Source organism: Apteryx rowi, unplaced genomic scaffold (assembly GCF_003343035.1).
Source record: "Apteryx rowi isolate R43461 unplaced genomic scaffold, aptRow1 scaffold_21, whole genome shotgun sequence".
Classification (NCBI taxonomy): Eukaryota; Metazoa; Chordata; class Aves; order Apterygiformes; family Apterygidae; genus Apteryx; species Apteryx rowi.
In genome coordinates, this window is record NW_020448419.1 from 4,223,569 (window position 1) to 4,244,446 (window position 20,878).

At 40.2% G+C, this 20,878-nt stretch overlaps 1 protein-coding gene across 1 annotated transcript; it reads left to right on the plus strand.

The window, feature by feature from the left end:
* Positions 1 to 6,747: 6,747 nt before the first annotated feature.
* On the plus strand, positions 6,748 to 20,652 carry ANKEF1 (ankyrin repeat and EF-hand domain containing 1). The gene is made up of 9 exons (XM_026064148.1): positions 6,748 to 7,093; positions 7,680 to 7,879; positions 9,283 to 9,432; positions 10,120 to 10,243; positions 11,112 to 11,925; positions 15,288 to 15,514; positions 17,649 to 17,839; positions 19,110 to 19,253; positions 20,443 to 20,652. The coding sequence occupies exons 1-9, from the start codon at positions 6,748 to 6,750 to the stop codon at positions 20,650 to 20,652; spliced, it is 2,406 nt and encodes an 801-aa protein (XP_025919933.1).
* Positions 20,653 to 20,878: the final 226 nt, after the last annotated feature.

Consider the following 20,878-nt stretch of genomic DNA (forward strand, 5'->3'; position numbering starts at 1 on the left):
GCTGCGGCCGTGGCGGCCCCGGGGCTGCTCGGCGGGGCAGCCGCCGCGTTTGGCGCGGCGGGAGGGGCCGGGCACCGGGGGGCTGCCCCGGGTGCGCTGGTGGCAGAGCCGCCCTGACGCTGAACTCGGCCTCTCGGCGCCCCTGGAGACGCCAGCTCTTGTGAGGGAGGGGGCAATGCGGGGGGAGCAGCACTGTGGCACTGCGTAGGCTGTGCTCGACTCGGATTTTTAAAAGCCATACTCGGCATCGCCGCAACCCTCGGCCCCTGTCTCGGTTGAGGACAGACTGGAAATTACCTGTTTGTCCTTCTGCGTTGCCGGACAGCCGAGTCCTTACCGCCTGAGCAGAGCCCTGGCGCGGTTCGGCACCGGCTCTGCATCCTGTTCCTTTTGGAGCAGTTTCTCTGCTGTTGGAGCCAGTCTCCTCTATCGGCCACCCGCTCCGCTGAGTTGCAACCCGAGAAAGGTCGGCTGCCATCAGCTTTATTCCCTGCCTGGCTTCTCAGGGCCCTCAGCACTTTAAACTCTGTGAAACCTAGTGCACATCCTTTCCTTTGCACGTGGCACCTCCTTGCCAGCTCCTAGGCAGGCCAGGGCTGCGGTGGCACCCCACAGGGGCTTGCAGGGAGCCTGTGCCCCCCTGCAAGCCGGGGAGCAACCTCCTGGGGCCTGCGCAGCCTCTCCCAGCCCCGGTGCCTGGCAGGTGTTGCTCATACACCTGACTGGAAGGTGCTGGCTGGCCTGCAGGGCTGCCAGCCCTCCCTGAGGCACAGCGGCCACCATGGGCTCTAGCGCATTTGGTTTTGGATGAACGTTAAAGCAACTGGAAGTTGCAAAGTGAATTGCGAAAAGAAGGCACATCTGTTCAAATTCTGCCTTAGCCTCAGGACTCTTTACAGCACTCAGGAGTGGGCCCGGTTTCCCAGAGGGCTGTGTCTGGGAGGAAACCTCCACGTGAGATTGAACTTCATAGAGGGGGTAACACAAGTGGGCCACGAAAGTGGCCATCCCTCAGCACTGCACTATGGCTCAGCCCAAGGCCTGCCCATTTCCTGAGAATTAACAAAACACCAAGGGCCACGAAGAGAAAACCCAGCATCACTGACTGTTCGTTATACAGTTTAGGAGGATTTTGCTGCCTCACTCCCTTTAGACATTAGCCACAGGGAATTGGCAGCCAAAATATCCAGTGCAATTATTTTTATAAAGCTATAAAAACAGTGTGGTACTGTTACCATACTGGTTTCCTTTATACCAGAATATAGGGCTCATGCTCTATGGCCAGTATGCAAATGGATTAAAATTAGAAAGTGCTAAGCTATTCTCTCTCACGAAAGATAAAACATGAAAATTTTGTTTATGAGTGTGTGAATAGTGATAATTAAAGGGACATTTTCAGCTTTAAATGTTGAAAACTTCTTAAAAAAGGAGTCACAAGTGTTTTCCATGGGAATACTTGAATTTTTCTGATGATTTTCTCTTTTTATGGTTTCATTTTCCATTTATACATTTTTTCTTTTGTTCTACAAGAGCCAATAAAAACAACAGAAAGCATTCTGACTTTAGAGGGGAAACACATCCACAACATGAAAAAAACTGAGTAAAGGAAAAGCAAGTTTTCCTCTATTGTCATATATCATTGTCATATATCATCATCTCCTATTGTCTGTATTTATATTAGCATCTGCTTCTTTCCCATGGAAGTCTATGACAGTCCATCTCTGACGCTGATGAAGGACTTATACTGGTGGCTGTAGGGTTGTATGTTAACTGTATTAGAAGGAAGAAAATTTTTTCTGACAGCGATCAACTCTTAAAAAAAAAAAAAGAAAAACACTGATATTGACCTTCTGAGGAAGACTGGGAGAGCCTTCCAGCAGTGGTCAGGCACCAGGCCTCCACAGAAAGTCAGTGGGTGAGAGAGCTGGCCACCTGACCTCCCCCCTCTATCAAAGTAGCTCCACCACAGCTTGGAAAGCTTTGTGAGAAAAGAAGAATCTGATTAAAAGGATTTTCCTAATACTGGGTATACTGGAAAAAGGATTAATTTGAAATTAAAATGAGTTTTATGCTCTCAACCAAAACTGTGACACAAGCTGGCAGAATGAAGGTAGTGACTCTGTTGGTGTTTGTCAGCAGATAAACAAAATCGTTGCTAAGCAGATGTTACAGGCTTAGGGTTTATGGCTGTAGCTTCGTGAAGTCCTCCCCAGAGTATGCCTGTTTCAAAACTATGTTAACAATGACTCATTTTCCATTAAAAGATATGTTACAGGTGAAGTGATAAAAACTCTATGAAGTACATATAGTTGATAGTATTTACTTAATGAAGATCAGCAAGATGCTGTAATTATATTTTTATTTATGGAAGCCTGTTTCACTTGCTTGTAACTTTACCTGACTCTGGGTAGAATTTTCTACATCAGTTGTCTTACTTTGATTCAGATTCTGCAGAAACTTCTAATAAAACGCAGTCCGGTGACTTTCAAGAAATACTACAAAATGTTACAGCGATTTTCATGTAAATTGTTGTTCTTAATGCTTTGAAGCAAAGAATTTAAACTTGGTAGGGGGTCTCACTGGTGGGTAAAATGGGATAACAACAGTCTTCACCATTGTGTGATGAAAATAATTTCACTTCTGTTTGCGGAGGTAATTTTGTTATTGTGTGTGAAGTATTCAAATAATACCATGATAACCCTCTCAAACAGAAAACATTCATTCTGAATTAGGACTAAAATTGGAATGGAGTGTAATACATTACCCTGTGAGCAAAAAGGAAAATGGAGAATAATGACCATCTGCTCCTTAAAGGTGTGCTGTGAATCCCGTGTCCTGAGAGAGGCAAAGGTTCTAGGGAACAAATAATACCTGATCATATACTTAAAAAATGATCATTAGACATATATGCAGGAGCATTGCATGAATGTTGCATCGTTTGTTGTTTCTTAACTGTATTGTGTGGCTTCTAACATGTGCAGCACACACCTGCCTTTTCTGCCACTGCTGCTGATTCTCCTACTGCCTCTCAAAGCCGCTGCTGTTCCTGCAACTGCCTGTGTCCCTTGTGCTCCTGCCTCTTTGCTATGTCACTGCTACGGACACTGACAATAACAGGAGCATCGGTGATGGTGGGTGTTTGCTTACAACTACTAGTTGCTTCAGTGTATAAGATGCACTTTAGTTTCAGACTTCCTTTGTGGGGGAGGTCACGCACTGGAAAACACAGCACTCTGGAACATGCTAATTCTGGATACTTCAGAGTTTGAGGGTAATGTTTGTGTGAGATGTAGCACTAACACTGTTTTGAATCCCGAGGATAATCCATAAAATAAATCCAAATCCACATGCACTGAATATTATTTCCATTTTTATCTGCATTGAGTGTTACTAACAAATTTTTCTCAGCTGCAATGCTGCTGTAGCTTTACTAACCTATTACCATGAAGAATGTAGTTTCTTCAGTGTTTGCAGCTTCATGTGGGAGAAAGAAAGGAGGAAAAGGCAAGTTTTGATCCTACATAGGTCCCCGAAAGATGCACAAAATCTAGGTGTGTACAGAAAGTATTAAGAAATACCAGAAAAATCCTCAAACATAACAACTTGACAGATTTCAGCCAGTGTAAATAAATGAGTATTGATTTCCTTGGAGCTCTGCGGGTTGTGCTGGCCATATGAGGATCTGGCTTATGTTCTCCGAGGCAGTCTCAGAAGCAGCAAGCCACACTATGAGAGAGCCCCCCAGAGCTCTTTAGGGTGCCACTGGCACAGCGGGGCAGGCTCCTCTCCTGCTGTTGAACCAGTGATGTTGGCCAGGGCAGAGGTGGAGCAGAGGCATGTCCCTGCTTCTCCATTTCGGAAAGGATGGACCAGAACTGTGATTATGCCCAGTCCTCCTTAAGGAGTGAAGCTCCTGATTTGCAGGAAGGACTCATGTTGGGCAGACACCGAATATGCTAGGTAGAAACTATTAGGTGCTGTCCTGATGTTTTAACTAGCTCTTACTATGGGACCCTGCGATCTCTGCGTGCCACTTGCATGCAAATAATGATTAACAGTGGGAAGAAAGGATCCCATTTTTGGAAATGAACCCAAATTCCTTACTGCTGCGGGGTGGTGGGAAATAGAGAACAAGAGCATGCGAGAACAGTTTAAGCTTGACAGCTCAGACATCCAAGTATCTTAAAAACCTCTCTCCTCCTGAATTTCAGTGGCATGAGTAGTTTAAGAGCCTTCCTTGTAGTACCTTCTTGCTGCTCTAAGCCGCAGACCCTACGGAGTTTACACCACTTCTGACACTGCTCAGAGCCCAGGATAACGTCTTGTATTGAAGCTCTGTTCACTTCCTACTGTTTCAGGCTCTAAAAGCTAGACGCCATCGGGTGCTCTGGTTTCCCTGCTACCAGAGCACTACCCAGAAATAGCCTTATTTCAGAAGTCTCAAGGTGAGGGCTAGAATGCTATTATAGTTGTAACTTCTGTCAATAGAAAAGTCTCTGCATTTATTCTCTTTCATAGGATAATGTACCACAAGACACACAACATGTTAGGAATGAGAGTAAGCAAGCCACAGGTGACAGATATAAGTCATTATTGCTTAATGATTTAGTCATGTATTGTAAGAATATACTTTATTTATAATCAGAGTGAGGATTGCATAAGACCTACGTAGAAAAGAATTTAGCATTTAAGCAGTCATACTTAAATAAGAGAAAGTCACCTAACCATGGGAACAGCTGACATATTTTGAGCAGTTTACATCACAAATAGAAAGCCTTTGCATTTTAGTGCCCACTGCAACACTCGTAAATGTGAACAACTTCTAATAATAATGTCATTCAAATAAAACACGGCCTTAAGCTGGTCAAAACTGTTACAATAAAAAAGTTTTTCTGAACATGAACATTTCACAATATTTTGCAAAGCCAAAAGGCCACCTTTTAAGTAGCTCCAGGCATTGTACAGCTGTTCCTACCCTTTCCATTTTCCTACTCTGAAACATCTCTGCTATTTTAACTCTGTTTTTGGGGAGGAGCTGTGAGCTGCAGTCAGATGTGTCAGGTGGCGTAATAGAGTTGTTTTGCAAATACAACCTGACTCAGAGGACTGCAGACACCTTTAGGCAGCATGGACAGACTACATGGGGAAGGTGCTAAGCAGCTTGTTTAGCAGGAAAAACACAGGCAGTTTTCAGAAGTCTGTGAGCAGTAAACCTGACCACTGTCTCTGTTGCTCTAAAAATAGGCTGGCCACAGAATTTCAAAAAAATAAAAGATAGTAGTTGCAGGAACAGCAACTGACGTGTTGTACCTGTGGTACAAAAATCACAGTTCTCGGACCATTCCAGACATGCTTAGTCTTTGTTTTCTGTATTTTTCCTGCAGTTTTCTTCCGTGCTTCCTTTTCAGAATGGAAAGTATTGCCTGTAAAAGTCTGTTAGAATTGTTCATCCTTTGCATATCTCTCTTAAAACCTCACCTCTACTTGGACATCTACAAAACACTCAACAGTAGCCAGTCAGATTGCTAAATTACCCCATTTGCAGTCTATGTTGCCAGTCAAAAAAAAAAAACCATCATGTTGCCCCATCAGGACCATGTTTCTCCACGATTTCTGTCTTGTGTTCTGTAAATGCAGTGTTTGGAGCACAGACTGATCAAAGGCTTGCTGAAGCTAATAGGAAGCTTTCCGTCCACTTAACCTAGCTCAGAAATGGTCCTTATAATGTGTGACCCTTGCTTGGCCCTTTAGCCACATATGCAGTCCAGATAACATATTTGTATCACACTGTATGAATCTTCTTTACGGAGAAGGACTGCAACTCCTTTTTTAATATCAGTCATGTTGTAGCATTTATTAAATGAGGGAGGGTCCCTTCCCTCCCTGGTCTCTTGGATTTACTAATACAATGTGTTAGGGGAGAAGAATGGTTTCCTGATCCTTCTGTGAGTGAAGCCTATAAAGGATGATCAAGCTGGACTTCTTATCACCTTCAGTTTAATTGCAGCTCTTGTTATAAATGGGAATAGGTAAAGGAGGATAAAAAAGCCTAGTGTAATCATAACTGAAGCAAATGCAAGCTGATATCTTGCACCGTGTTTTCCTTTAAAAGCAACTGTTGTGTCACCTGGAGGAACCTTCTCCTGTGCCAGTGCCCCACTTGCTGCATCGTTTGCCCCCAAGAGACTTGTTGCAGAAAAACATAATTTACCTTTTATATAGATAGCCCAGCAGAAAGTTCATGCACCAGCTACTATCAAAGAAGGTGCACAGATATATTGAAGAAGTGATGCAAGAATCAATTTGATACTTTAGCAAGTGCGAATGACACTGTGACCGTTGACTTTTTTTTTCATTTGAAGTACTAAAATGGCAGATGATCAAGCTCCCCTTAGGCTTCCAAGTAACTGTACGTTATAGCAGTTCCTTGAATAGAAAAGTTACCCTCTAGCTTCTTAACTTTGTTTTCACCTTGGATGAAACTTCTTCGGAACAGTTAGATGATGAGAAAGAACAATTTGCAGGGTGCTGCTGTATATTCTCTATATGTTCGATATGTATTAAATGAGAAAAATTCACTCAAAAAGCTCAGTTGTTCGTCAAGTGAAAGTGCATATTTTCATGGCCTCAAACATAGTTTCATTCCAATTCTTACTGACATGTAAGAATAATCTCACCTCAGTGTTTACGTTTTTTTTTCAATGCAGAAATTAATTCCTTGGAAGAAGCCAATTTTGTTATTTCAGGATGTTATTGGTAGATAAAAGACTTCAAAACTTGCAGATCTACAAACTTCTCCAGTGTGTTCACCAGAAAGACAGGAAGCAAATAGAAAAGCTGATCAAGCTTGGAATTCCAGATCTCATTAATTTCACAGAGCCTGTGGATGGATACAGTGCCCTTCACTTGGCCTGCATTAAAAATGACACCAACATGTGCAGCTTCCTGCTAGAACATGGAGCTCATCCAGATGTCCAAGACAAAATGGGATGTACTCCAGCGATGAAGGCAGCTGAGCTAGGACATGACTTGGTTTTGGACTTATTAGTAAAAGCTCAAGCAGACATGACTGTTGTTGATAATGAAGGAAGAAGTAAGTAAAAGGGAACCCTATCAGACCAGAAGTACCATTAAATGATACCTTATTTCTTACTGTGCCACATACTTACTATGTATGTTATGTTCAGTTCTAGTAACTTTAGATAGTTTTTATAAAGGATAAAGGGCTGTTATTACAGTAGTATTTCTTTGGTTCCAGTGGCTGACTTGTGCCTTGATACTGATGACCTTAGGGCTCAGTCTCTAGTGAGAAACCGTGGTTGGGGGTAATCCTTACAGCTCAATACAAGCTATTTGCCATAAGAGCTTTGGTGGAAATGACATTTATTCTCCCTAAACAGTGTGGGCCTTTGAATCTTAGCTCACTCGAGTGCGTAGCTGAACAGGTACCTTGTGATTGAGAATCATGTTCCTTCCATGAACTGTCGCTAATATTGAATACTGGTTTGCTCCCTGGGTTAAGAGACCCTAAACCAGAAATCACATTGCATGTATTACCCTAAGAGAAGTAAATGGGCATCTATTGAAGGAGTCTGTCCTTTCAGATGTGAAGCTTACTGCCTAAATAACCTTCCTTACCATTTAATGTTGCTCTGTAATCCCTTCTGTTTTCTTTGCAGGTATTCTGTTTTACAGCATTTTACCTACAAGACGGCACTGCCGCTGCACTCAGATTGCCTTGGAATATGGTGCAGATGTTAACAACAGCACTACTGAGGGGAAGCCTGTATTTGTACAAGGCTGTGAGCAAGCCCACAGTATTAAAGAAATATGCCTGAATTTTTTGGAAAGAGGAGCAGATCCCAATGCAATAAACCCAGTATGAATGTTTCTATGTATATTATGTTTCTAAAAGTGTATATACAGGATTGTGGAATAGTTATCAGACCACTAGAGTATATGACTGTAAATCCTCACATTAAAATAATAACAGCAGTAGCAAGTGCTTAATTCAGTGGCTGTCTATTCCCTTCCTCTTTATCATCCTTATCTTTGGGGGGGAGGGAGAAGGAAGGTGTTAAGCATTCAGCTTGAATCATGTATCCTGATTTAGATTTTTGTAGGTTAAAGTGCATATATTTTATAAAAACAACTGGGCCAACTCCTTAAGAGCTGTAGTTCACTGTATTTCAGTGGAGCAGTGCTGATTTGTGGTAATTCGGGCTACCCATGGCTTTGGTCCTAGATTTGCAGTATCCTGCCTACCTTGTAACTATACTGAAACGTTTCACCTGACCAAAGTATGGACATCTTTGTCACATCCTTTGATGCACATGCCCCCTTCATTCACTTTGTGTTATTGCAGTATGATGAGTATCCTCCATTTTTTGTAATATGACAGTCACATGCCTGGCCATGTAATAGGAATGGTTTGCTAGGCCCAGAGAAGAACCACCAGGGAACAAAATATGGTCTAGCAGTACAATATCCATGGCCCGCTGTCTGCTTCCTGCCCATTCGTGGGCTCCCTTTGCCCCTTTGTACAGCAGTGAATAAGCTATACTAAACATTGCTGGGGGCCATCAGGTTATAACTAGTCTATCCCCCATCTGAGATGCACTGTGTTCTTGGGAAGGTCACCAGATCTACCAAAGTCAGCCATTATAAAGAATATATATATCTAGATACTATATATAGTATATATAGAGAGTGTATATATATATATAGTGTGTGTGTGTGTGTATAGAGAGAGTATATATAGAGAGCACATATATCTATATACTGCTATCAGAAACATACACTGTTATGTAGAAAAACACAGTATGGATGTATTAGAGTGCAAACTTTTCCTCGCAGATAGAACAGCAGTGAAATTCCCCAACAGCATTTCTCCTACCATGGTTACTTATATACTTTCATGACAGAGGTGATATTTTGTGTTAAAACTTGTAAACATGCGTGAAAGCATGCACACAGAATAAGGAGTTCCTTCAAACAAAGAGCCGATACTCATGACTATTGAATTGACTCAGGTTTCTTATGTATTTTAGTCACTAGGGTTTGACCACTCACATTTCAGCAGCAACAGGACTAGGTTCTTAAAACTGGCCTGCAAATGTCTTTGAAACTATTAGACTCATCTCCTTTTTTTCAAAAATGCCTAAAAGGAGGCCTCCAGTTTTAAGCCACTTGCAACATTTGGATCACATTGTTCCAGAAGTCCCTTCCAACCTGAATTAGCTTATGATTCAAATTATAAATTATTTTCTTGCTACCTTGCAGGCTACTGGTCGCACAGCCTTAATGGAAGCAGCAAGAGAAGGTGTTCTTGAGGTGGTGCGTGGTATACTTGAGAGAGGAGGAGACGTTAACGTATTTGACCTTGAAAGACACAGTGCTGCACATTTTGCAGCCAAAGGAGGCTTTTTTGAGGTATTGTCATTAGTAGTGCAAAGCATTGCTGCAAAGCCAAACCAGGCTTTCTCTGAGCCCAGTATCTCAGCTGATTGAAACATAATAATCAGTAGTCAAGAGCAGCTTCTTTTAAAGTATCAAAGGAAATTCAGAAATAATAGCGTTTCTCTAAAAATTGCTGAGATGTTTTGCCAAGGTACCTATGAGTGTACGTTTGCTTGTCTGGCTGTCTGATGTGGGCAATTCCTTTGGAGAGCTAGCTTCTCTCGAAGCATAGCATGTAGCAATTGTGTAGCATGGATGTGACTTTTCCATTATAAGAAGAACACATGCAAATGCCTGCAGGTAGGCAGCTTCCTCCTCCCCCCACCCCAAATACTGTCTCTGAAGTATGTAAATTATGAAGCTTTGATTATGCATATAATGTCAGGGTTACTTTAAAAACAGTGCCCTGCCATAGGCTGGTAAGACTGAAGATTGTCCTTGACCACTACAACTAAAGAAGGTTTCTGTTCCTGAGTTAAGTAAACACAGCATTATAGCAAACAAATGTTGTGTGTGGATTGATAAGCTGAGCATGCAAGAGAAGTTCACTGCGTAAACTGGGAATATGTGCTATTGCATTTATTTGCAAACACTCGCTCCCTTCCCCCATCCTAAGAAATGCCAACAAGATTTTTGATAGTACTGTCTTCTTTTTTCCAGATTCTGAGGGTAATTTCAGCTTATAATGGAGACTTGGGTCTGATTGCTATGAATGGGAACACACCGCTTCATTATGCTGCAGAGGGAGGGTTTGCAGATTGCTGCAAGTTTATAGGACAAAGAGGTACATTAAAAATAAGTTACTTTACAAATATCATCTACTCTCTCTCTGCTAAAGAAAAGATTTCATTTTGGCATCTATGAAGGATTTGACCCTTTGGGGTATCATGTAGCAAATTTAATTCTCATTAAGAGGTGCCTAACATAAGCTATCATGACATTTTTTCCACTGACGGGGTTAAGACAAGGTAAACCATTTCTCAGAGCAGGCAGTAGAAACATCATGGATTTGTATAGTTTAGAATTGGACTGGATTAAGTGTTTGTATTTACAGTTGTTTTAGAAATATTGCACTGAAACTTCCAATAGAAAATTAATTTTTGGTTTGCTGATCATTTAAACAACTTGATCTCAGTGTAATCAGGAGGAAAACTTAGTTTCTGTGAGTGATGAAACATACTCCAAAGAAGTTCTGATCATTTTCTAACTTCATCAAATCTGTCATGTCACTTCAAGCTTTGTTTCCACAGGACCATGCAAAATCCTATGTTCTGTTCTTGTGGTTCAGACATTTAACTAGTAGTCCAGAGGCAAACTGTAAGATTATAGAACAGTGAGTGGCATTTTAATCTTAGTTCAGTTCTTCTTAACCTTGCTAACCACTTTAAGAAAACCTTAAAATTTTCATTGAACTTCTGTCTTGCCGAACATATTCATAAGTGGACAGAGAAGCAGAGCGAGGGCTACCCAACAAATCTCTTTTTGCAAAACAAATATGGACATGTGGCTAACATGCCAGTCTATGTTTACAGATGTGGTTCTATACCAGCAATCTTTATTGTTAAGAGAGTATAAAGTTGTAGATCTGTGCTAATTAGCTGCCTGTATAGTAAAAGTCTCTTACATTAAATGAATTGTGTCTATGTGTTTAGGCTGCGATCCTACATGGAAGAACTTATTAACAAAGACCCCAAGAGTCATTGCCAAGGAAGGTGGTTTTAAAGCAGCAGCAAAAGAATTGCGTAAAATTGAAAAAATCTTTGCTAAACGTTCCAAGCCTGAAGCAAAGGATGACAGTCCCTGTTGGGCACTGAAGTTATATGACTGGTCCTTGGAACATCAGGCTGCCCTTCATGAGGTGTTTGGCATATTCGACCAGGGAGATGGAACGGTAACTAAAGAGGATTTTATATCAGTTATTCGGAAACGGTGTGCCTTTGTAGATGATGAACAAATACAAACTGTTGCTGAAAAGCATGAAATATCTTATGGTGCAGAAATCAACATTGAAGAATTTTTTAAAGGCTCCAAATACTTGCAAAAAGCCTATCTCATAACATCTTTTGGACCCAAAAAGAAGAAAAGGAAGAAAGCAAAAGGCAAGAAAGCTGTCACAATCCCAATGCCGATTTGCATCATTCCAGAGAGCACGTGTCCACATAGAGAAGATGGCCTCCCTGTGTACATGATTGAGGCTTTTCAGAACATCACTGACAGTGACTGTTTTAACCAGTACCACCCATCTGCCCATCCTGTGCATGATGACCGTGCATGGTATACAGATGAGCCAAGGAAAATGTACATGAATATTAACTACCTTGTCAGAGCAGGAGACATTCGATCTCTCAAGAAGGCATTTGAGGAGGGTGTGCCAATAGATGTAAGAGATAAATATTATAAAACACCTTTAATGGCTGCATGTGCAAGTGGGAACATAGGTGTCGTGAAGTATCTTCTGGAAAAGGGGTAAGGGGTTCCAGGTTTTTTTAATTGCTATTTTGAGAGGGTTTTCAGAAGCGTAAATTGCCAGTAACCAATTGGATGCAACAGACTAGGTTTGGGAGAAATTCATTTTTATTTGCATAATGCTTAATTATTAAAGTTAGTGCAGATGATCCCTCATTACAGAGGGCTTGCTTATTATTTTCCCCATTTTAGTAATGAGGAAATAGAAGCACCTAACAGGTAATTTCCCCAGGTCTGAAATTTTTGGTGTCTCAGCTGTTGATACTTCAGTTTGATGCAGAGTACCTACAAATCCAGTCTGTTGGAACTGCACTTAGCTCACATCCACTGTGTCTCAAATAGTGCACCCTCAGAACTGAACTCTCAAAATTAATTGATTTTGGAAAATCTGGCTAAAGTGACTTGCCTGAAATCATCAAGGTAATCCTAGACTTCCCTGTTTCACATGCCAGGGCCTTTTCATGCGAGTGTTTTAAGGGGATAAGCCATGCAGAATCACTTTCCTCTGCGGCTCAGCAGGCTGAGGCAGCAGGATTTACACTGGAAGTGCATGCTGCTATTTAATCTATTCCCCACTTTAGAAGTACTTCAACCATTTGTACCCTACAGACACACTTGTGAAAAAATCTTAATACCTTAAAAATGAAAGCAGCTTAAGAAAAATTCAGTCATACTTGTGTAATAGTGAAATGTGTTCTCTTTTATAATCAGACTGCTGTAGTCCTACAGTCATTCAGATAAATGCTGAAATGAGCATTTTTCAAAAACAATGATATTTACGTTAGCTATATTCTCTCCCTATAGCCAGAATTCATTTTAATGTTCATTTCTAAGTATCAGTGGCTGTAGTCTTAGCTCCAGTTCTTGCAGAGACTCAACAGCATATGGAACTTTATGCACCCTGGCAATTTCACTGACATTCATGGTGACGATGTAAAGTTGTGTAAACTTCTGTATTCAGGTCTTCAGAAGATAAGGATACAAGAGTTGTCTGGCAAATTAATCTCCAGTGAGTTCATCAAACCTCCCCAGATTGCACTGGAGTCACAATGTGGTAACTTAGTTTAAAAATAGTATCAATTGAGAGTTTAAATTGACAGAAATCAGAAAATGGAAAGTTATCAGTACAGTGTTTAGCTTTTCATCTTTCAGCAGTGTAGACTTTCAGATATTTTCTGTTTGCTATAGGACAAATATAGGAATTCTGTTTGCTATAGGAATCTAAATTCTTTTTCCAGTATGGTCTTTCCATCCAGTATTACAAATCCATACCAAATACAAACCAACAATTATTTAAAGCTATAAAAAATGCTGCAGTTTAAAGAAATTGGCGGTATCTACTTTTTATCTTGTTCTAGAAAGACTCAGAAATAAATTAAATTTGGACTAAAGGCAAATTAACCAATGTTTGACCAGGAGAAAATGCTGAAGAATTTTTAAATCTATGCTGTGTTTTCCCTGTTACCTTTGATCAGTTTGCTTCTAACAGAATGAAGTTAGCCAAAGGGATTCAGGGACAGACAGAGAGGATCAATACAGGCATGGGGCAGGGTGGGTGGAAGAGAAAACAGTGAAATATCTGGAACCGCTTATTTTAATGAGGAGAAATATAGCAGAATGTAAACTGCATATGAGTAAATCATACTAGCTAAGCAACTGAAAGACAACAAAGATGAAAAAAACACTGGTAAGTCTGTGGAATTTCTGCCATAAGATCTCACCAAAGATACGATTTTGAAAAAGATTAAAAACGTAAACAAGAAAAGATGAGCAGATGAATCCATTCTTTTGATATAGCATTCAATATAAACCATTTGATAGGAAGAGCAAAAAAGCTATCCCTGGCAGCAGGTTATTTCACATTTTTTCCTTCACCTTGCTCCATTTTTTCTGGGCAGACATCAAGCCTTTGTCCCTAGGGTAAATGAGCCAGTGACCCTAATTCACTTCAGGACTTCTAGGCAGTCCTAGATACAATAGAAAGTAGTTCATTGTACTTGAGTATTGGGGAATCCCCTCTTGAGGAGCCTCTTCTGAACCATGCATGGCACATGTCGAAGATGGCAGACCTAGGTATGGTCATGGGCTATAGTTTGTTCAAAGACATGGGGAAACCATGTCTTTCTAGACTTATATTACTTTTAAGAGATACTAGTGGCTCTTGTTTCCTAAGCCTTGCTTTAGCATGCCCTCAGCCCAAAAGTTCCCAGGGCTTCCACTTGCTAAAAAGTTGATACTGCTTTTTCCCTGAACTTCAGCTGAAGGCAGCATATTGCAAGTGTTACACCATGACTATCCCTTGCAGAACATGCCATACATAAAAATACTAGCTTGGCAGTAGAAACAAATTTAGCCTGATTTTGTGACATAATACCTGAAAAAAATTCAAATCCTCAGATTTCCTGTGATCTTTCTCTTAAATCTTGTCTATTTTAGGCCCCAATCCAACTCCTTTTTTTAAATTAGACAGGCAATTTTGCCATGAGTTTTAGAGAAAGCAGCACCTGTTCTTGGCCCACAACCTTTCTTTTTTGAATTCCTTAATCTGCCTTTTGCTGTTACCTGCTTCATCTCATCCCACCTGTTACTATCTGTGTCTACAACTTAAGCTCCTCTTCCACTTCTCAGCTCCCATCTTTCTCCATCAAAAGCAACTGCTCTTATTAAAGTGTGACCCCTAGGGCAGATGAGTGACAGGAGAGTAGAGCTCTACCATTTCATGAAAGACACTCCTGTAGGTCTGTTCCCTCCTCATTTGCATGGCATACTGGGAGAAAAAGGGCAGTAAAATGAAGCCAAGAACTGGAAGCCAGTTGCTGGGCTCGGTGGACCTTAAGGCAACTGAGCCATCTCAGAAAAGGACATAAATGGCAACAGTGTGGAAAGTAAGTAGCAATCTACTTTATCCCCTTAGCTTGTTTTCCTAAAGATTAAGAACCTTGATATTTGTTGAGGAAGAGAAGACAGTTGTAGAAGCTCAAAGGGCTGCATTCATTCTAAATGAAGCTTAAGCACAAACACTAGCAACATTTTAGAGAAGGACTAAGTTCTTTGGAAAGCTGTTTTTCCTCTGTCCCTGTGAAAACCTCCTGCAGAGGGCCACCATGTGGGCTCAGAGAGGGACAGAGTGATGTATAAGATCACCACCAGTGCAAGCTGCTACAATTGATATTCCATGACAAGCTATGTCAGATACTAGAACGGTTTTAAAGTAGTAGTAGCAGTATGAAAATACTCATTTACATTGAGTATGTCATTACAGTATGCAATTAACTTGGATTGTACTTAGAATTGCAGAAGTTAACTGTGTCTAGTAGCCGGCTTAATCTGTTCACATGTCAACATCTCTTTTTCTTTTGTAGGGCTGATGTAAATGCAAAGGACAATTTCATGTGGACTCCTCTCCATCATGCATGCCATGCAGGACAACTAGATATTGCTGAACTGATAGTGAAGGCTGGAGGAGCAGTGGATGCACCTGCAATTGGCAATTCAACCCCACTAATGAGAGCCACTGAGAGCTGTAGATTGGATATTGTGCAGTTTTTAATCGATGCAGGTGCTAATGTCCAAATGACAAACAGAAATGGTAAATATCCATGTCTCATAAAATGACTTGTTTACTTATGTGTATACATATTTCATAAAATGAAAGTTTAAGTTCTTGGAGCACTTTGGAACACTTTGAGAAGTGTTCTGAATTTATGATTGCTATCGGGATTAAGAGTTAAGTTCACTTAGCTTTGTGCCTTTAGAAAATAAAGCAACAGTGATTAATTGCACAGAATGAAAAATAAAATACCCTAAGACTGTGGCTGAAAAGATCTCTGGTAAAGCTGTTGTACCTCACAAGATATATACAAAGTTATAAATGGCTTTAATGAAAAAAAATCTAGCTAATTGTTAACATTATTTAATGGAAAATTAGATTTTAGTTGTGGCCAGTGTCCATTCTGCCACCCATTTAAATCACTTCTGTTGTATGCATAGGCAGCATCAGTTAGAAATTTTTCTTTCTGCTTAGCATGTAAATATTATTCCTGAGAATGAAAGTGTCTTAACAGGAAAAAATCCGAATTGCTGTAGAAGTGTTACCTTCCTACAGCAGTAGAGGGAAAGGTACATCATGGATCTTTTTTTTTTTCTTCCCCTTCTAACTTTTCATATGTGATGGTATGGGGAATTTTCTTTAGCTACAGTCTGCAGACATGTCAAGGAGAAGATATGCCTTACATTTGTTCTCAGTAGAGTGAATTTTATTAAACAAGAAGAGTGACCTGGCACTTCAGCCAGTTAGCATAATTTGTATCCAAAGATTTGATACAATCCTGCTCCCTCTTAATGGACGCTCAGTGGGGTGGGGTGGGGGGAAACATGGGGGCAATCCTTTCCCACACACACTTTGCTTAGCACACTGCTGTAGTGGCAATCAGGGCCAGCCAGTGGATGGTTTCCTCTGCAGAAGCTTGTATATAGGCCTCAGCCAAAGCAGAAGGGATGGAAAGAATGAGAGGAGAGACTTCAGGAACAATATTTAGCTCTAAGATACAGGCTGTTGTTAATAATTGCAGCCCCAGAGCTGGTTCCAAGTAGTAGACTAAAAACTGCACTCATTTCAGCCTGCCCAAATTACAATAGAAGATTAAGGTCTTGTTTAATAGGTGTTATAAAGTTGCCTTAATCTTGAACTTCACTTTAAGGCAGTTTTTATAACGAACAAGCAAACAAACACACAAAAAAAGCTCAGCAACTCAGTCCTTCCCACTGATGCCCTGAAGTAGGTGATTTTCAAAAGACCTTTTCTTACATAGACCTGCTGAGAGTGATTCCTGTGTCTGTGCCTGACTCCCAAGCAGTTTGGAAGGCCAGACCTTTGTCATCCAACATCATATCTCCACAGCTGAAGAATTCAAGCCTTTTTCAGTGGTGGGGAAGACTCCACACAATGCAATTTTGAAAATTTCGAACACCATTTAGTGTTCTTTCCACTATTTTAAGAGTAGTTTAAATAGTTAACATTTATCACATTTCAAGCCCTTGCTATAATGTATTAAACATTGCTACATAATGAGACATTCCTTCCCAAAATGCACAGTAGGTGAAACACTGCTTGTAGAAGGGCTGTGTATTCTGCATTTCTGTTACCATGTAAAATTCTATACATCTGATAGCAGCAATTTAATTTTACAACTACTTTACAGCCATGGGGCCTCATCTCATGAGATGCAAGAGGGTTTTTCCTTTATTAGGCACTGATGGTGTTCAGCCCCGTTTAAACCATGTGGCTTTCCCTTCACTCCTTGCCGGCCAGAGCAAGCACTAGGAGAGGTAGATACCTACAATAAATTGGTCCAAATTCCTCATCTGGTAATATGCTTGCCATTTTCTAGTGTTAAATTCTGTCAGCTCTCAAAAATCAGAATTACAACCTGCTGGACCAGTATATTAAGCTGCAAATACCAGGACATGAAAAGCAAAGCGGCCATTCCAAGAATACCCACAATATATTGTTTCAAGGCTCATTTCTGCAAGGTCTTATTTCTGCAAGCAGTGCTGATGACTGCCCAGGCTCACATCAACGTCAGCCAGGCTCCTGGCACACCGAATGGTTAACAAAATAGAGCTGTAATTAAATTCAGTTGACAGTATTGTCATTATCCAGTTATAACAACTGTCAAGGTTTATTTTCATGGCTTATACAGGTATTTATTTTTAACCTGCAGGAGAAAATGTTGTTGATATTGCAAAAGCATTTGCAGATTCTAGAATAATTGATCTGCTTCAGAATAAACTGGATCATTTGCCAAAAGTACCAGAAAAAAAAGCAGAGAAAGGAAAGAAAGGGAAGAAGGTTGCCAAGCCAAAGTCGCCTTCTAACCTGAAGCCTGTAGAGGTAGAAACTGTGAAAAAAGAGGTATGAGAGATGGTGATAAGGGACTGACTACTGTATTTGCTAATAGTTATTAGTGTTTTTATTTATTTTTTTCTTTCATTTACCTGCCATCCAAGTCTCTATAAAGCTGTAAAACACTTTTATTGAAGGTAGTGTTTTCAAAAGCCAGTATTTTTCTTGTTCTTGGCACTCCTAGTACTTGTTCATCAGTTAAAAAAATGACTTGGTAATTATATGAATTTTGTGTCTTCCCCATTCCCACTTAAGAATTTTTTTCCTATAGCACTAACAGGACACAGAAAAATCCTTCCTCTTCTTCTCCCTCTCCTCCTGTCTTTTCTCCTGAAGTTTACAATCGCCCAACTATGATGTTGTAAACACCGAACTACCAATAACTCTAACTTCTTAAAGGAAGTACCAGTTTCTTCATAGGATAAGACCAATCTAAGGCCCTTCAAGTCAGTAGAATGATTTTCTTTTTCTTCTGCTTGCTAAATTAATTGAGGTAATACCAGGCTTCTCTTTTCCCAGTATCTCTCATATCCTTCCCTCCTCCCCATTGTTGACCTGAGTCTTATTTCTCAAATCCTACATGGATGCTGTTTGGCTGTTCTACTTTTGGATACATTTTCTGCGCCCTCCTTGAGCCTTGAACACCATACCATTTCCCTAGTTCCCATTGCTAACATCAGCCTCAGTGGTTGCATTGTGGTTCTGTTACTGTGAATGAGGTCTTCTTGATTTACCAGTGCTATTTGTTAATCACACGCAGGATACTATATAGAGAGAAAATGCAATTTTGTCTGCATAGCTAAAACTGATTTTTTGTAAGTAATCTTGCCCTTGATGGTGTGGTAAATATGTCACAGTATCCAAATGCTGGTTTCTCCCTTTTGAAGATTCTTTGAATTCATCAGGGGTAGTCTAGGATTTTCACAGATTTTGGCAGGGGGACGGGGGCAGAAATGACCTTATGTGTTTATCTGTCCATCACCCTGCACACGGTAGGATCAGTGGCACTAGGTGATTGTCTAGCGAGTCTTAAAAAGCAGTTAATGTTTTGTATGTATAATGTCCAAGAAGGAAAGCCACACTCCTACTTTTTAAAGTGCTTTCCTCACAATTTCTGATATAAGTATTTATCAACTTTGAAAAGAATAAACAGATTCTATCAGAAAATCCACACACAACTTTCCAAATAGATGGTTAGATGAGTTCCAGAGGATGCAAGATGTGTGCCTCGTTTCCGAGTGCAGCATATTTGTATAACCGATACCTCCTCCTCTTTCAGCCTTCACAGGTATCTCTGACAGCTGTGGAAAAATCCATTTTTGAAGAGGAGACACAATCCCTTAAGGACAGTGTTATTTATCTGCATTCTTTGATAACCAGTGGTGCTACTAAAAAAGTTGACATCACATTCAAACCCAAGAAAGTATGTGCAATAGAAAAACATAAGCACTGTTTCACATTAATTTAAAGATAGATAGTAGATCACATTCTCTGCAGGTCAATGTATGGAGTTTGGCTAAAGTTAATTGAGTGAAGGTGGAACAATATACAAGCAGAGAATTTTCTTGCTAGTTACAATTTTTTTTAATTTTGTTTTCCTCTGTGCATGATAACCTACAAGCATAAGACCTTGCTGAAGATCAAAAACCAAAACAAACTGATGAAGTGACCTCACAATTTAACTATCTAATAGATGATGTGACATAGGCTAGAGAGGTCACCACAAAAAACAACAGTAAACCAAAGTGTTCATATGTATAAATAATATATATATAAATACATGTATACACACACACAAATAAAACATCATTGAAATCAAGCTCTTAACAAGACTTAAAATAGGATTAGATTAAAATGAATCCACAGTAAATTACAAATGCAACTACATTTTCATTTTTACAGTCATACAGTGCACTTTAAGAATAGGAGCCCTGGTGCTTGGGACCTGCACCAAGTTCTGACTTGCTTTCTGAGTCAGTTATCACATGATTACTTATGTCAGTGACGGTTGCTGAAATAGACAGTTCACAACTGTGATCTATACTAAATATATACTTCCAGTATTGTAAATCTAGGAAGTAGAATTCTCATATCAGGGACTCATTAATACTCATTCTCACATAACTGAGAAAAGGAAACAGAAGATCGCAGAGAAGTACTTAAAAAAAAGAAAAAAAGGAAAAAAAAAGCCATTGCTGACTGAGAAGCTTTGTTTGGAGTTTGTTTACCATTTCCCTAACTCCTACTTGTGTTGGTTTCTGCTGTAGTCTTAGGGGAACAAGCCTACACTGCCAGTGACTCTACAGTTAATTAGTAATTTACACTCTGAGGATCTTGGGCCTGATTCAGCAGTCATTCTGAACTAACTTTGGGTCTTCTTTCCCACATTAGCCCTGAACTGAGCCGACGGTATATTATAGATCAGAAGTGACAACAAGAGAACAGACTGCCTATGTGTGCAAATTGTTGTAATATCTTCTGCTAGTTTTCTTCTATATCTCAGGCTAGGAAGGACTTCTAAAACGTGGCTCTGTATGACTAATGTTTTCTCAAGGCTTCAGTTGCAGAAGTTATATCCAAATTAACTAACTGCAAATATCTTTATTTTCTAGAGCTGGACTCCTGAAGACACAACAGAGGAGCCAATAAGAAAGCAAGAATTGCTCCGTGAACGTTTGGCTTTTGATGGGGACTCTGAAAACCCAGAAAATTTCATGACACCCTTTAAGAGGAATTTTATGGAAAAAGCACGCCAGCTAGAAGAAGCTACTTCAGCACGTACTTTGAGGGTACAAAGATCAAAAAGGGCTACTCCTTTGTAAGGAAGCAATCACGTAGCCTTTAGTAAAGGCATTTCAATTATGATATAAAATTGTAGCGAGTTTTTCCTCAGGCTTAGCCCTGAAAAAGATTTATCCTCTTGAGATTCTGAAGTCTTGGTGCTGGCTCAGTGTACTTTATGGAATGCCTACTACTGTGGCACACAAATCCTTTTTCTTCTTAAAGCTACAGCTTTATGAGGCTATTTTTGGTCCCAAGATAAGACTC

Coding starts and splice junctions, on each gene's coding strand:
- ANKEF1 (XM_026064148.1), top strand. CDS start 6,748: ATGTTATTGGTAGATAAAAGACTTCAAAACTTGCAGATCTACAAACTT. Junction 10,244..11,111: donor CAAGTTTATAGGACAAAGAG/GTACATTAAAAA, acceptor CTATGTGTTTAG/GCTGCGATCCTACATGGAAG. Junction 15,515..17,648: donor CCAAATGACAAACAGAAATG/GTAAATATCCAT, acceptor TTTAACCTGCAG/GAGAAAATGTTGTTGATATT.